This window comes from Coregonus lavaretus (genome assembly GCF_964263955.1).
Source record: "Coregonus lavaretus genome assembly, chromosome: 9".
Lineage (NCBI taxonomy): Eukaryota > Metazoa > Chordata > Actinopteri > Salmoniformes > Salmonidae > Coregonus > Coregonus lavaretus.
In genome coordinates, this window is record NC_139996.1 from 18,874,783 (window position 1) to 18,891,573 (window position 16,791).

General features: G+C 46.1%; 1 protein-coding gene across 1 annotated transcript in view; it reads left to right on the forward strand.

The window, feature by feature from the left end:
• Window positions 1-16,791, forward strand: part of polr3b (polymerase (RNA) III (DNA directed) polypeptide B) — a 30,854-nt gene that overhangs the window by 7,535 nt on the left and 6,528 nt on the right. Inside the window, exons 7-23 of the mRNA XM_084168198.1 lie at window positions 1,549-1,640; window positions 1,948-2,065; window positions 2,324-2,432; window positions 3,587-3,709; window positions 5,308-5,424; window positions 5,806-5,940; window positions 9,646-9,807; window positions 10,171-10,371; window positions 10,619-10,781; window positions 11,545-11,698; window positions 11,914-11,988; window positions 12,175-12,273; window positions 12,413-12,540; window positions 13,611-13,820; window positions 14,101-14,259; window positions 14,546-14,663; window positions 15,136-15,278. Of these exons, the coding sequence (XP_084024324.1) occupies window positions 1,549-1,640; window positions 1,948-2,065; window positions 2,324-2,432; window positions 3,587-3,709; window positions 5,308-5,424; window positions 5,806-5,940; window positions 9,646-9,807; window positions 10,171-10,371; window positions 10,619-10,781; window positions 11,545-11,698; window positions 11,914-11,988; window positions 12,175-12,273; window positions 12,413-12,540; window positions 13,611-13,820; window positions 14,101-14,259; window positions 14,546-14,663; window positions 15,136-15,278 (2,306 nt within the window). The remainder of the gene's footprint in view (window positions 1-1,548; window positions 1,641-1,947; window positions 2,066-2,323; window positions 2,433-3,586; window positions 3,710-5,307; window positions 5,425-5,805; window positions 5,941-9,645; window positions 9,808-10,170; window positions 10,372-10,618; window positions 10,782-11,544; window positions 11,699-11,913; window positions 11,989-12,174; window positions 12,274-12,412; window positions 12,541-13,610; window positions 13,821-14,100; window positions 14,260-14,545; window positions 14,664-15,135; window positions 15,279-16,791) is intronic.

Below are 16,791 nucleotides of genomic sequence, written 5' to 3' on the forward strand. Positions count from 1 at the left end.
CCGAGCATGTGCTGACCAACTGGCAAGTGTCTTCACTGACATTTTCAACATGTCCCTGACTGAGTCTGTAATACCAACATGTTTCAAGCAGACCACCATAGTCCCCGTGCCCAAGGACACCCTGCCTAAATGACTACCGACCCGTAGCACTGACGTCTGTAGCCATGAAGTGCTTTGAAAGGCTGGTCATGGCTCACATCAACACCATTATCCCAGAAACCCTAGACCCACTCCAATTTGCATACCGCCCCAACAGATCCACAGATGATGCAATCTCTATTGCACTCCACACTGCCCTTTCCCACCTGGACAAGAGGAACACCTACGTGAGAATGCTATTCATTGACTACAGCTCAGCATTCAACACCATAGTGCCCTCAAAGCTCATCACTAAGCTAAGGATCCTGGGACTAAACACCTCCCTCTGCAACTGGATCCTGGACTTCCTGACGGGCCGCCCCCAGGTGGTAAGGGTAGGTAACAACACATCTGCCACACTGATCCTCAACACGGGGGCCCCTCAGGGGTGCGTGCTCAGTCCCCTCCTGTACTCCCTGTTCACCCATGACTGCATGGCCAGGCACGACTCCAACACCATCATTAAGTTTGCAGACGACACAACAGTGGTAGGCCTGATCACCGACAACGATGAGACAGCCTATAGGGAGGAGGTCAGAGACCTGGCCGTGTGGTGCCAGGATAACAACCTCTCCCTCAACGTGACCAAGACAAAGGAGATGATTGTGGACTACAGGAAAAAAAAGAGGACTGAGCACGCCCCCATTCTCATCGACGGGGCTGTAGTGGAACAGGTAGAGAGCTTCAAGTTCCTTGGTGTCCACATCACCAACAAACTATCATGGTCCAAACACACCAAGACAGTCGTGAAGAGGGCACGACAAAGCCTATTCCCCCTCAGGAGACTGAAAAGATTCGGCATGGGTCCTCAGATCCTCAAAAAATTCTACAGCTGCACCATCGAGAGCATCCTGACTGGTTGCATCACCGCCTTGTATGGCAACTGCTTGACCTCCGACCGCAAGGCACTACAGAGGGTAGTGCGTACGGCCCAGTACATCACTGGGGCCAAGCTTCCTGCCATCCAGGACCTCTATACCAGGCGGTGTCAGAGGAAGGCCCTCAAAATTGTCAAAGACTCCAGCCACCCTAGTCATAGACTGTTCTCTCTGCTACCGCACTGCAAGCGGTACCGGAGTGCCAAGTCTAGGTCCAAAAGACTTCTCAACAGCTTCTACCCCCAAGCCATAAGACTCCTGAACAGCTAATCATGGCTACCCGGACTATTTGCACTGCCCCCCTGTATATATAGCCTCCCTACTGTTATTTTATTTTACTTCTGCTCTTTTTTTTCTCAACACTTTTTTGTTTTATTTTACTTTTTTATTAAAAATAAATGCACTGTTGGTTAAGGGCTGTAAGTAAGCATTTCACTGTAATGTCTGCACCTGTTGTATTCGGCGCATGTGGCCAATAAAATTTGATTTGGTTTGATTGTCCTAACGGTGTGTTGAACTATATTCTACCCAGGATGCCCATTATGCTGCGCAGCTCTAACTGTGTCCTCACGGGGAAGACATCCATGGAGTACTCCAAACTCAACGAGTGCCCTCTGGACCCAGGTAAGCAACACCTAGCTGAACACCTTTTACATGGGGGCCACTCTTCTCCTGGAGGACCGCCTGCAGTATGTGCAGACTTGTTCCAGCCCAGCACTGATTCAAGTAATCAACTAGTGACGATTTTCTATTTAGACCACATTAGTCTAACCAGGTGTGTTAGAGCTGGGGTAGATCAAAAACATGCACACACGGTGGCCTTGTAGGACCAGAATTTCCCATCCCTAGAATGACAGCAGTATTGCAGTAGTGCCGAGTATCAGAATGCATAGGTGTGTGTGAATTTGTGTCCTTGTCTCTACATCCACAGGGGGCTATTTCATTGTCAAAGGTCAGGAGAAGGTCATTCTGATCCAGGAGCAGCTGTCAAAGAACCGCATCATCGTGGAGCAGGACAGGAAGGGAGCAGTGGGAGCCTCTGTGACCAGGTGATGTCACTCATATCTAGAATGACTCCACCAGATTGTTAGCCTCCCTACTTAGGCTGCAGTTTGGTGGAAACGCTTTGCTCCTGTTTATATTTTCATACCTACTTTCTTGCAGGATTGATGCAGTTTATGAATGTCATGTATTGCTTACTGGAGTGCTTTATCATTGTAAGACTGTATCCTCTGTATCCACTTTACCCAACCCTCAGTTCACTAACCACCACTCTCCACTCAAACTGCTTTGTCATGTTGTTACAGTTCTACCCATGAGAAGAAGAGCAGGACCAATATGATCGTTAAGCAGGGACGCTTCTACCTGAGACACAACGCACTGTCAGAGGACGCCCCCATTGCCATTATATTCAAGGTAAAAGTGTCACAAGTCCACATGGTGGCGCTGTCTCACTACAGAATACGAATACGGTCTACAGAATACAGATAATGCCAGGCTCTGGCAGCATTGTTGTTCAATGTGTTGGTAGTGCAACGCACTTGTGCTACCAATTAAGAGCTAATCTAACATAAAATTAGCTAATCTAATATCAAAATCACAGTTTATGAACATGCTGCATCCATTAGCTCAATGTAACGATTGCTTCTAATTTGAGTTCAAAATTAGATTTGCTTAATTGAAGCAACAGCAGAACACAACATTTAACTGAAATAATGTTTGTGTGATAAAATCTTGTTTCAAAGTCATAAACATGTCCCTCTACTTTCAATGAGTTGTCTCAGCTTTCAGTCTTCCTCTACTGTTAGAAATTTTAACATCTGTCACTCAATAAGGTCCATATCTGTGACACCAGATTCAAATGGCTCTATTAACCTGTTGGCAGCAGTAGCATCACTGATTTCCCCCCTTGGCCAGCCCTCTCCAAACATGTCCAATGTGGCAGTGTAGCATTTTGAGATGGTCTTTTCACCAGTGTGGCGTGTTGGCCTGATGGTTTGTTTCCTCCGCCCTCATGCATCCTTGGTGAATTCCTCCTGTCCCTCATCGCGTTCTGCAACGCTGCCAACCAGCATGGCCCCGTGCTAGCCAGTCCCAATCCCACAGCTCCTCTTTAGCATAAGCAAATGTCAGAGAACCTTGTGACTTCTGCCTCACATCTTCACGTGTCTGTACTTCTCCCTTTATCTCCTCCATCTTCCACTGTGTTCACCCCCACAACCCCTTCCTCTACCCACTCCCTCACACCTCCATCTTCCAGCCACTCTTTTCTTCTCCCATCCTCTTTCTCACATCACATCCTTTATACCTCTTTCTCCTCCACTTCATCATCCATTCACTTGTACCTCTCCACCATATGTCCTTCTTCAAATTCCCCCACCCCTCCATACTTCCCTGATACCTCCGTCATCTACCTCAATCCTCCCCCTTAACCTCCACCTGCTCTTCTCCTCTATTCTGCCCTTATACCTTCCCTCCATCCCCTCCCTCCCATATGTCATCTCCTTTATACCAAACCCTCTGATAATGTGTTTCTGTACCTCAACCCCCTCCATCCCCTCCTCACACAGGCTATGGGTGTGGAGAGTGACCAGGAGATAGTGCAGATGATTGGGACAGAGGAGCACGTCATGGCTAACTTCTCCCCCAGCCTGGAAGAGTGCCAGAAAGCCCAGATCTTCACTGAGATACAGGTACATGGTTCCCTCTCTCTGCCTTCTCTGGAATCTGCTGCGGTCTGGTGAACCTATGTCAGAGGCACTTTCTGAATGACACTGGCCTGGGAGGTACAGGTGATACATGTCGCTTAAGTTGTTAGCATGTTGTCATGCCCAAACGAACTCAGCAAAACTTTAAATCAAGTCTTTAGTTACACAATCCCCTTTTCAAGTTACTTTGAGAGGATTTTGGAATGAATTACAAGATTGGCATTGTCATTTGGGGCAGCGTCGTCCAGCGTCGTTCAGGGTAGGGGAGGGAATGGCCGGCAGGGATGTAGCTCAGTTGGTAGAGCATGGCGTTTGCAACGCCAGGGTTGTGGGTTCGATTCCCACGGGGGGCCAGTATGAAAAATAAATAAATAAATAATGTATGCACTCACTAACTGTAAGTCGCTCTGGATAAGAGCGTCTGCTAAATGACTCAAATGTAAATGTAAAGTACATAAACCCAAATCATGAATTGCAGTCTCTCCTTTGTCCATAGACTGCTTTCAAAGCAAGGAAAAGTAATTGAGTTATTTGGGTGAACTATCTCTGACAACCAGTGAACACTTGGCGTTAGTAGGCCCTTTCTTCCTGACCATTTGACCTGATTATATCCTCTTATATTGTCTGAGGAGTCTCAAAAACCCAGAGTTTAACCGCTCTCAATAGAATGTATTCTAACAAGAGGAGATGTCTTGAGTTTGGGACACAGCCTTTGTAATGCCTAGCAATTAAAGAATATTCCTCCTCAAGTCATTACTTAATAGGCCAACATGTCCTCTTTGACATGTTGATGAATGCAATGGACCAATTTGTCTGAATTAAGACCCTTGTTTAGCAGGAGGAACCAGCAATGCGTTGACAGGGGCCATATTAGCATCCTAGCAACGGCCGTTGGACAAGCTTTGAATGCATATTTTTCATGCCTTTTCAGTGTTCTCATTATACCTTTTGATGCGCAATACGTCAAGCTAAGCCTCAGTAGACCATAAAAATAGATAGTAGTCCAGGGGTGGGCATTGAGATTTCAAATTTTAAGAGAGCCGCTCAGATAAAATAAAAGGAATTTCCCGTGTTTTTACATTTACTGTAATAAATAGACTATTGTCTGTTCTGAGTGATTGCCTTTGCCATTATGGTAGCATAATACACAGGTCAGGATGGCATGGTTGACTCTTCACTGGTGTCCTCAGTAGCCAATAGTTATAGCCTGCAGGGTGGGTGGTCTGGAGGATGCGCTCAGTCTCACTGACCTCTGACCTTCTCTCTAGAGCATGACACAGAAGATCGCTGACTCGTGTGTGTGTGTGTGTGTTGGGGCATAAGGGCTGACTCATATCCGGTTGTGGCTTTTGTGAGTCACTTGACCCGCTACAACTCTGATCCCTCAGAATGTTCATTTGGGTCCTTCTTTTCTTTTCGAGACAATGAACGTGCATCTCACATTTTCATCACTTCAGAATTACTTCTCCAGTTCTTTTCAAGTTTGTCTCTGTCATCTGAGATACAGGTTGCCTGTTTTTTGTTTTTTTATTGCAGTGCAGTTTCAGATGTTGTATTCTCATATACCGCTGTGTGTTCCCTAGGCTCTGAAATACATTGGGAATAAGGTGCGGAGACAGCGCATGTGGGGAGGGCCCAAGAAGACCAAGATGGAGGAGGCCAGAGAGCTGTTGGCTTCCCTCATCCTCACTCATGTACCTGTAAGTGCTGTCAGATTGACCAGACCAAAAAACTGCTTTATACACACCTCTCCAGCCCAGTGTGGCATGGGATTTACTATGGATCTATCAGTAGTATCACTGAGACAGGTGTTGGTAGGGTTAAAGCACTGTGCTCACCATACCATAAGATTATTTAGTTTTGTCACCTGTACCCTTATCTATTCTTTATTAATATGGCTATGAGTGGGCACATTTGTAAGGTACACACTTGTGTTAACATAGAACCCGTTCCATTTAATTTAGCAAGTTCAAATTCCAATTTTCTTAAATTCTCTGAGAAGAAACTGCAATTTCAATTTACTCCCTGAACTGACTTAGAAATGGGATTGACCCAAACCCTGTCCTCTATTCCACCTCCAGGTGAAGGAGTTTAACTTCCGGGCCAAGTGTATCTACCTAGCGGTGATGGTGCGCAGGGTGATCCTAGCCCAAGGAGAGAACAAGGTGGACGACAGAGACTACTATGGCAACAAGCGTCTGGAGTTGGCTGGACAGGTGAATGAATACGCCTCGGTCTTCTGTCTCCTCTACTGTAGCGCTCCACCTGAAGCACCAGTGTCTGTTCGTCTTTATCCTAATATAACCTCTGTCCTCCTGACCCCTTACGGTACATTGAATGTCCCATGGAATAATCAAAAGTATGCTAAATATAACTCCTGCGCCCCTCTGAGTGTGATTTAGTTTACACCCTCCGTTAGTAGACTCCAGCACTGTTCTATGGTGACTTACTCTATCACATCGGGAGGCGCAGAGTTACCTGAGTACATTTGCCTCCTGTACAAACTTCCTTTACCACATTTGCCGCCTGTACAGACTTCCTTTACCACATTTGCCTCCTGTACAGACTTCCTTTGCCACATTTGCCTCCTGTACAGACTTCCTTTACCACATTTGCCTCCTGTACAGACTTCCTTTGCCACATTTGCCTCCTGTACAGACTTCCTCCAGCACAGTGACGTACAGTATGCAGCTCCACAGTCAGCAGGGCCTTCTCTGGGTCTGTCTACACAGTAGGACTCCCTCACGCTGCTCTGTAATTTAAATGAAAGATGAGTTGCAGCATTTAATACTAATGGATTAAAGGGTAGGTTGTGTGACAGTGCTGTACAGTTGCCCAGCAGCGCGAGCCTCCCTCTTTTGCGCGAGTGAAGTGAGTACGGAAAAACTGAAACTATGCATCTTAGACATAGTTTTTGTATAAGAACTTTGTCCAAACTCAGAAATAAATAGCCTTTCCATCGCTGTGGTAGAAAGTTTATTTTGATTTGCGATTTTCTACTATTATCAAAGTCCCATCAGTAGCCTGATTTCAGATGTCCATGTAAAAACAGGATTATTAGGGAATTCTTTCTTCTTGCAAAGCATGTAAACATTTTAATCGAACTATTATATTAATCTGAGTATTGACTAATCATATTGTGTGCATGTACAGTGAGGGAAAAAAGTATTTGATCCCCTGCTGATTTTGTACGTTTGCCCACTGACAAAGAAATGATCAGTCTATAATTTTAATGGTAGGTTTATTTGAACAGTGAGAGACAGAATAACAACAAAAAAATCCAGAATAACGCATGTCAAAAATGTTATAAATTGATTTGCATTTTAATGAGGGAAATAAGTATTTGACCCCCTCTCAATCAGAAAGATTTCTGGTTCCCAGGTGTCTTTTATACAGGTAACGAGCTGAGATTAGGAGCACACTCTTAAAGGGAGTGCTCCTAATCTCAGCTTGTTACCTGTATAAAAGACACCTGTCCACAGAAGCAATCAATCAATCAGATTCCAAACTCTCCACCATGGCCAAGACCAAAGAGCTCTCCAAGGATGTTAGGGACAAGATTGTAGACCTACACAAGGCTGGAATGGGCTACAAGACCATCGCCAAGCAGCTTGGTGAGAAGGTGACAACAGTTGGTGCGATTATTCGCAAATGGAAGAAACACAAAAGAACTGTCAATCTCCCTCTGCCTGGGGCTTCATGCAAGATCTCACCTCGTGGAGTTGCAATGATCATGAGAACGGTGAGGAATCAGCCCAGAACTACACGGGAGGATCTTGTCAATGATCTCAAGGCAGCTGGGACCATAGTCACCAAGAAAACAATTGGTAACACACTACGCTGTGAAGGACTGAAATCCTGCAGCGCCCGCAAGGTCCCCCTGCTCAAGAAAGCACATATACATGCCCGTCTGAAGTTTGCCAATGAACATCTGAATGATTCAGAGGAGAACTGGGTGAAAGTGTTGTGGTCAGATGAGACCAAAATGGAGCTCTTTGGCATCAACTCAACTCGCTGTGTTTGGAGGAGGAGGAATGCTGCCTATGACCCCAAGAACACCATCCCCACCGTCAAACATGGAGGTGGAAACATTATGCTTTGGGGGTGTTTTTATGTTAAGGGGACAGGACAACTTCACTGCATCAAAGGGACAATGGACGGGGCCATGTACCGTCAAATCTTTGGTGAGAACCTCCTTCCCTCATTCAGGTCATTGTAAATGGGTCGTGGATGGGTATTCCAGCATGACAATGACCCAAAACACACGGCCAAGGCAACAAAGGAGTGGCTCAAGATGAAGCACATTAAGGTCCTGGTGTGGCCTAGCCAGTCTCCAGACCTTAATCCCATAGAAAATCTGTGGAGGGAGCTGAAGGTTTGAGTTGCCAAACGTCAGCCTCGAAACCTTAATGACTTGGAGAAGATCTGCAAAGAGGAGTGGAACAAAATCCCTCCTGAGATGTGTGCAAACCTGGTGGCCAATTACAAGAAACGTCTGACCTCTGATTGCCAACAAGGGTTTTGCCACCAAGTACTAAGTCATGTTTTGCAGAGGGGTCAAATACCTATTTCCCTCATTTAAAATGCAGATCAATTTATAACATTTTTGACATGCGTTTTATCTGGATTTTGTTGTTATTCTGTCTCTCACTGTTCAAATAAACCTACCATTAAAATTGTGGACTGATCATGTCTTTGTCAGTGGGCAAACTTACAAAATCAGCAGGGGATCAAATACTTTTTTCCCTCACTGTAACCGTACTGTGTCCAGAGTCACTTCATCCCATAGAGGTTTTAATCCTCTCTTCCTCCCCAGTCAAAACTATTGTCTCTATACGCAGTGCTTCGTACTTCTCTGAGAACTGATCCCAGGCCTGTGCTAGTGGATACAGACTCTACAACAGCCTTCCCGTGCTCTGATCTTTCACCTGCGTCTTTGTCACCCCTCTCCCTCTATTAATACCTTCATTATTTTCCTCCCGCTTTGTTGTTGCCTGTTTTGTTTTCCTCATCCCTGCCTGCCTCACTCTGTATTCCTCGGCTGGCATGGTCAGGGGGGAGAGATACGCAGCAGCAGCACCAAAATCCCAGGGCCGGGGTAGCGGAGGCATTTTCCCGAGCCTTGACAAAAGAATGGCCGCCTTGACTGGAGCGATTTAGCTAATCCTGCAGGCCCCGGCTCTGATAATGTAATTACGGCTGTCTTAAGGCCTTTAATTTCCCCCCACCCGACCTGCTCTGGCTGAGGAGTGGAGGCGAGGTGGGGGTGGAAGGGGCCGCAGGGCCTCCTTTCAATAGGGGGCTTATGTACTCACAATGCCCAGCAATCTCTCCTCTCTCCAATTATGATTCCCTGACATTCAGCTAATTGGCCCGGCTGTGCGACTGAAGCTTTATTTCTTTATTATTAATTTTGCCAGCGCTGCTTGTTTGTTTTGATGTATGCAAATGTGTTGAGAGCGAGTGAGAGAGGTGCCCCACTAAAGGCCTTACTGAGGAGAGGAGAGAGACTTGGGAGAGAGGCCATGTCAGGCTTATCTCAGGGTTGGCACACCTGGTTATTAAATCTGTCTCCCAGGACCTGGTCGTTGTCTCTGAGCTGATAATAGAGAGGAACAGAACAGCTGGCAGCAGAAGCCAGGAGAACAGAGGGTTTGCCTTGCCTGTGACTCCAGGGGATACTACTATCTCTCTGAGTATTGTTGTTTCACATCTATTTAGTTGCAACAGAGACTCTCCACTGTAGCTTCCACTGTTGAGATTTTATGTTTCCACTGTGTCAGTTTTGCCTTGCAGATCATAGTGACTCTGATTATTATGGACAGGGAGGACCTGATCTTAGATCAGCACTCCTACTCTGAGACACTTAATACATATGGTTCTGACTGTACTACTAACACTCTCTCTCCCCCTCTGGCTAGCTGCTGTCTCTGCTGTTTGAGGATCTCTTTAAGAAGTTCAACTCCGAGCTGAAGAAGATCTCAGACCAGATCATCCCCAAGCAGCGGGCAGCCCAGTTCGACATTGTCAAACACATGCGCCAGGATCAGATCACCAACGGCATGGTCAACGCCATCTCCACAGTGAGTGCTGCTCTCCGCCCCTGTATCAAGCTCTGGTCCCTTAATGCCAGACAGTGCATGTGATATCCGTACAGATTGACATATGGCAGAAGGGGATTCGGAGTTGTCAGGTTTTTTTCCCGTCCAGTTTTGAATGTAATGTTGTTTCTGAGGTTGGTCTTCCATTCTTTCATTTTTCTAAACATCATGAAGATATAGTTTGTCATAGCTGATCCCACAGTGTTTTGCAGTTAGAGACATAAATCAATCAATATAAAGTGTTTATTTTTAAAGCCATTTTAACATCAGCAGTGTTGTCACTGCTTGGAACCATAAATATGTTGATGGTTCCAAGCAGTTGACCTGTCCTCTCTGTGCCCCCAGGGGAACTGGTCCCTGAAGAGGTTTAAGATGGACCGTCAGGGCGTGACCCAGGTGCTGTCCCGTCTCTCCTTCATCTCGGCTCTGGGCATGATGACCAGGATCTCCTCCCAGTTTGAGAAGACCAGGAAGGTCAGCGGACCCCGCTCCCTACAGCCCTCCCAGTGGGGCATGCTGTGCCCCTCCGACACCCCGGAGGGAGAGGTGAGTCAGAGAGGGATAAACACACACACAGTCACACACGTACACATTGGCATGCACACACACCATGGCCCCCATGACCTCAACACACACACTCTCGTGCAAACACTCCTACTGTGTGAAAACTAACATGTCTGAATTTTGAACTGCAGCTCACAAAGTGCTGTGGACAATCCTAATGTCAGTTCTAGGTAGTGTTGCCTTGGCCTGTGTATAACAGCTTCTGACCAGTGGTTGTGTTGTGTCCTAGGCCTGTGGTCTGGTGAAGAACCTGGCCCTGATGACCCACATCACCACAGACATGGAGGACGGCCCCATCGTCAAGCTGGCCTTCAACCTAGGAGTGGAGGACGTCAACCTGCTGTGTGGAGAGGAGCTCTCCTACCCCAGTGTCTTCCTGGTCTTCCTCAATGGTGACTGCACGCGCACACACACACACACACACAGTTGCGCATGCACGCGCACATGCGCGTACACGTAAGAGCTTGATACATATAACCAGCAGTAGGCTCTCAAGCCAGGATGGTTGTTGCTGTTGGGTTTTCCCTTTTTTGATTACTTAAATCTTAAACCTTCCTCTCTTTTTCAATACAATGCCTCAAACATGACGGGAAAGAACATGGAATGTCCAGTTTACAGAAAGCACATGTTGTGCTTTATACAGTGTGTCTGAAAAGCTATTCATATAGTGCTACTAGTGCGCCATGAGAAAGTCTGGACTGGGTCCATTAATAAGTGTATTTTGTTTTTCAAGCCAATGATAACTGTCAAATTATGTTGACTGACTGTCACCAAGCTTTATTAATTAGTAACAGCAGGTGTCAAAGCGCCACAGAACGTGCGCAAATCCTTCCATACTGTGGCTCCTCCATTTCTTCAAGTTCAATATTATGCCCAGAACCCCTGCTGGAGTCTGGCTCTGCACACTGTGGGAAATATACCGTGGCTAGCTCCAAGTCCTGTATTATTCATTATTTCTTTGTGTGGGTGTGTTCATCTGTAGTCCAGGGGGGACTGCAGAGGCAAATGTGCCGGCTGGTTAAATCTGACGCATTTAGAGAAATGTTGATCATTGCATTGTCTCTGTCAAATATCCCCTAAATAAAGTAAAGTCAGTAAGTATTTAGTGTAAGGAGCTCTGTGCCTTAAAGTTGGTTTCTCTGGGTCTGTCCACAGGTAACATCCTGGGGGTGATCCGGGACCACCAAAGGCTGGTGTACACCTTCAGACTGATGCGACGGGCCGGATTTATCAACGAGTTTGTGTCCATCTCCACCAACCTAACCGACCGCTGTGTCTACATCTCCTCAGACGGAGGACGCCTCTGCAGGTAGGGGGCACCAGGGAGGACATGACACCCCACCGCTGTCTATGCATGGAGCAAAGTTCTAACACAGCCCGAGTTCAGCACTGAAACAGTTTTAACATATTATTTGAAGGTTTATAAGTGAAAATGTGCAAGCTAGTTCAGGCTGCGCCTCACTTCATCTTTCTCTTGTACCCCCCTTCAACTCATTTTTAAACTGGTGCTCTTGCTCCTGCCAGACCGTACATCATTGTGAAGAAAGGACAGCCGATGGTCAAGAACAAACACATCGAGGAGTTGACCCAGGGATACAGGTGGGCTCCATTTCATCATCTCATACAGCTAATGTTATTCAATACAAAGAAACTAGCATCATCTACCAGCTTGTATATGATGGGATTTTAAGCTCAGCCAAGTTTACTTTCTAGGGGGGCAAAATGTTTACATTAGTGGTGGAAGTTGTGGACTTTTGAAATGCTCATCTGTTTTGTTGCTGTCAGAACCTTTGAGGATTTCCTCCATGAGAGCCTAGTGGAGTACCTGGATGTCAACGAGGAGAATGACTGTCAGATCGCCCTCTATGAGCGCATGATTAATAAGTGAGTAACTTCTGGCCATGGCTCTATACTGTCTGAAACGTTAGGCCCCTCTGGTCTAGTTATTTTCTATGTTTTCATATGTACTCAATATTCTCTGCTGTAATTCTTATCAGTCCCAATGCTCTTGTTTTGTACGTAGGGACACTACTCACTTGGAGATTGAGCCCTTCACACTACTAGGGGTCTGTGCTGGCCTGATCCCCTACCCACATCACAACCAGTCCCCCAGGAACACATACCAGTGTGCTATGGGCAAGCAGGCCATGGGTAAGACACCTCTCCAGTTCTACAGACCCCCTGTCGCTGGTTTCTCTGCTTCGGTCTGTAGAGGATGGCTGTTTTTAAGCTGCACCTTTGATCAGGCATCAGTACTCATCAAACATCCTCCACAGGAGCAGTGTGTACCGATGTGAACACACACATATTTCTTGTCAGAATGCATTTTGTGTGTGTGTGATGGAGTGTTTTTGTATATGCACATGGACATCAAACATGAGGTGCCTGCGTAGGCCCTCCTTTGTGTCCTGTGTGTGCGGAGGCCTTTCCATGCTAGTCACCCAGTGTCATTAGCAATTCATTGTGTCTGCTGTTCGCTGTGTTCAGGGGGTCAGTGTGCTCAGCTGCGAGGGAGAGACCACAGAGTGCACACCCAGGAGCTCCCTGATAACCAAAACTTCTCCAAACGACACCACTAGTATTCGCAAGAGCCCAGTCACCCCCATCCCCCTCCCTCCATTCACCCCCTCCTTCTCCCTCCCCCATCTTTACAAAAAAACACTGCAACTGGGACTATATTTGGCCCAATATCCTCTGCCGTCTCTGTTTTGTGTGGCTAGGCCTATACATGTGCAAATATGTCTGTGTGACCGGGGCCCTATTATCACAGGGGTCTGTTGCTTGTAGCCTAATTGTGAAGTAATAGCATCTGACAAATGTCAAGGCCTCCAGGGAGGCCAGCCATTATTCCATGCCCTGGCCAGCTCCTCTCCACTGTGTTTGTACCAGGGATCTGGCCCTGGCTCAACCCCGGCCTCTGGAGAAGCAGGATTAAAAACTACTTGTCCACTTTCAGAATACTCTCTTATGTGATACACTGTTTGGTTAAGGCGCTCAAGCGCTAACAATGGAATAAATCTGGGATTTAAATGTTTGTTTCCTTAAATTGAACATTAGTAATTACTTTAGCTTTTTCTTTGCTCTTAAGATGCACTGAATGAGTTTTAAATGATTTTTCTCAGACGATTGAGTAATAAAATATTTTACGTTTTGAAGAATAACGTAAAAGAATAAAAAAAAGCCCATTGTAGTAATTTAATTTCCATTGTTTCTCCTGTCAGGTACGATTGGCTACAACCAGAGGAACCGTATAGACACTCTGATGTACCTGCTGGGCTACCCTCAGAAGCCCATGGTGAAGACTAGGACCATAGAGCTGATAGACTTTGAGAAGCTGCCTGCGGGCCAGAACGCCACAGTGGCTGTGATGAGCTACAGCGGCTACGACATAGAGGACGCTCTGATCCTCAACAAGGCCTCTCTAGACAGAGGTTAGTTACTGATCTACATTAATCTATGTCTATGGGCTAAGAAGGAAAATGGAGAAAAAATAGCAATATACTCTGTCAATATAATGTAAAGTGTTTAAATTACAAATATCACTAACTTCTTGGCTGATGCCCTCTCCCGGCTGATGCCCTCTTCTGAACATGATCACTGATGGATTTTAGATGTAGTGCTCTTGTTACTGTACTGAAATACAAAGAGTTCACTGTGACTTCTGGTACAAATAGTTATTTGCGATCCTGAACTCTGACCCTCATTTTCCAGGATTCGGAAGGTGCCTGGTCTACAAGAACGCCAAGTGCACGTTGAGGCGCTACACCAACCAGACCTTTGACAAGGTGATGGGTCCCATGCTGGACGCGGCCACACGCAAGCCCATCTGGAGGCACAGTATCCTGGACGCCGACGGCATCTGCTGCCCTGGTGAGTAACACCCTCCAGCAGGACTACTGGAGAAGCAACCAACGGGCTATGTTACTCGAGAATCTCACTGTCACCCATTTTTATTATTACAACCAGTTGGTGACATCCTTCTCTCCATATGGAAACGTGTTGAAGGATGTATTTGTGTTTTATGTATAAAGTAACCTAAAAAATGTGTGATATGTCTTTGATTTTACATTCATGCATACAGAATAAGCAAATATGGAATTAATGTGGGAGATTCATCAGTATCGTGTTTGTCTGTGCGCATGTGTGTGTCTCCAAGGTGAGAAGGTGGAGAATAAGCAGGTGCTGGTGAACAAGTCCATGCCCACTGTCACCCAGACACCACTGGAGGGCAGTGCCCAGCCAGGACAGCCCCAGTACAGAGACGTGCCCATCAGGTGGGTGTGCCTGCCTTCTCCCCTCACCACTCATACACCCCTGCTTGCCCCCCGACACCACTCAGAGTAACAATATCCTAAACCCCCTGAACTATTAATATAACGTTCGTTCCTCATCTACTATCTAGGGCTGTGACGATACCAGTATCGCAATATTTCTTTCCATGGCAAAAATTTCAACATTAAGTAGACTTTACTCTTTGGTCCTTTTAAAAACCTGCTGTTTCCAACATTAGGGATGTCTTCCTAAAGAAGTTAAATCCGCTTCATGTTTTGTTTCCTTGGCACGATACTAATGAGTACCGTGATACTTGTATCGTCCCTGCCCTACTACCATCTCTTCTGACATTTGAGCAAAATACTTAGTTTCCCCCCATATGACGGCTAACAACCCAGTCCTTTCAGGTCCGTCCTTCACCTATTCAGCCTTGTCAGATCAGGTCAGCTGATGCCTGTGTTCTCCTGTCTACAGTTACAAGGGCTCCACAGACTCGTACATTGAAAAGGTGATGATCTCCTCCAACGCAGACGATGCTTTCCTCATCAAGATCCTGCTGAGACAGACCAGGAGACCAGAGATAGGAGACAAGTTCAGCAGTCGGCACGGACAGAAAGGTATAACTGACCCTCCCTGTTCTGCGCTCTTAGGGCCATTTACATTTTAGTCATTTAGCAGACGCTCTTATCCAGTGCGACTTAGTTGGTACATTTCATTTTAATGTCGCTAGGTGGGACAAGCCATAGTCATATGGTACTCATGGGGGGGGGGAGGGAGCAAGGCCTGAGGCGTCTGCATGAACTCTGACACTAGAGGACATACACATGTAATATTACACATCGTTTACAAACTGAAGTGGGACATTCCTTTGCAACATTCCGTGTTGCAAAGCAGAGCCCCTCGTCTTTAGAGGGGCTCTGCTTTTCAAGTAATTGGCTTTTTGTACTGCGCCAGACTATGCAAATATATTAGACCCTAGCAGTACACTGCTGCTCCTGGGAAAAGTGTTTACAACCACCATTGTTTTGCCGCTGCACCTCCCTCTAGATGAGAGACCTGTATGATGTTTTAATCAGAAAGCTAACTGGCACCATGCATAATTTACTCACTTCATTAAAGGGGTCGCTGCTGGGGCTGGCCGGTCAGTATAGTCAAGGGACAATGTCCACTGTCTCTTACTGGAGGAGTGAGGGGTCGCCAAGGGGTTAGGCCTAGCAGGACAGGGGCGATGCTAGATCTGGGAAAAGGATGGAGTGAAAAACCGGTAGTGGTAGCACTGTACTGTAGCAGTGGTGGAATGTTTTGGGTTGTTTGGCGTTATTGCACTGGAGTTATCTGGGGCTGAAGATGAGATGTCGTTTTTACAGCCATCCTCAGGAGGGTTATGTACTGACTATACTGTTGGGATGGCATTAGCGTTATAAATTACTTATTTATTGATACATATGTATTTGTTAAATGTATATTAAATTACCCTTTGAGTGATTTGTTAAAAAGCAATTATGTACTAGTTTTTATGTTTTGTTTAGCTGGATTATTAAAGACATGCTCTGGAACTTTGGCAACTAAGTATTTTTTTATTGACACATCCCGCTTTGGGCTGGATGTGTCAATGTTTAGTTCATACTTGCATAATCTGAGCAGAATTACTGTCTTACCTCAATTAGCCACGAAATCCCTACATTTTCCCCCACATGGGCCAACCCCCTAGAAATTCGAGTTTTAGCCAATGAGCTTCAGCCTCCTGCTATTTGAGTGACAGCTAGCAAGATGCACACACAGTAGAGCGAGAGAGAGCATATCTGCAATTTTCGACCACTTTTGGCTCATGAGAAATACTTTCAGAACTACTGGCTAAAAAGTATACAAAGTACCTGAGAATCTCTTTAACCCACCCCCCATCTAGCTGGTCATGACTAGTCTCATAAGCTCTGGTCAGCAGAGCAGAATAAGTTAATTATTTACCACACACACAGAGACACACAGCTGTTGGCTGTGCAGGCCAGGGGTGGTGGGTGGGGGTTGGTGTGTGCTTGTGAGTGCTGTGTGCCAATTGTCCTTGCTGCCAGTGTGGATCTGTATAGGGTGTGATGGGGGCCTTGCTGTTGTCTTGCCTTTCTCTTCTGATTT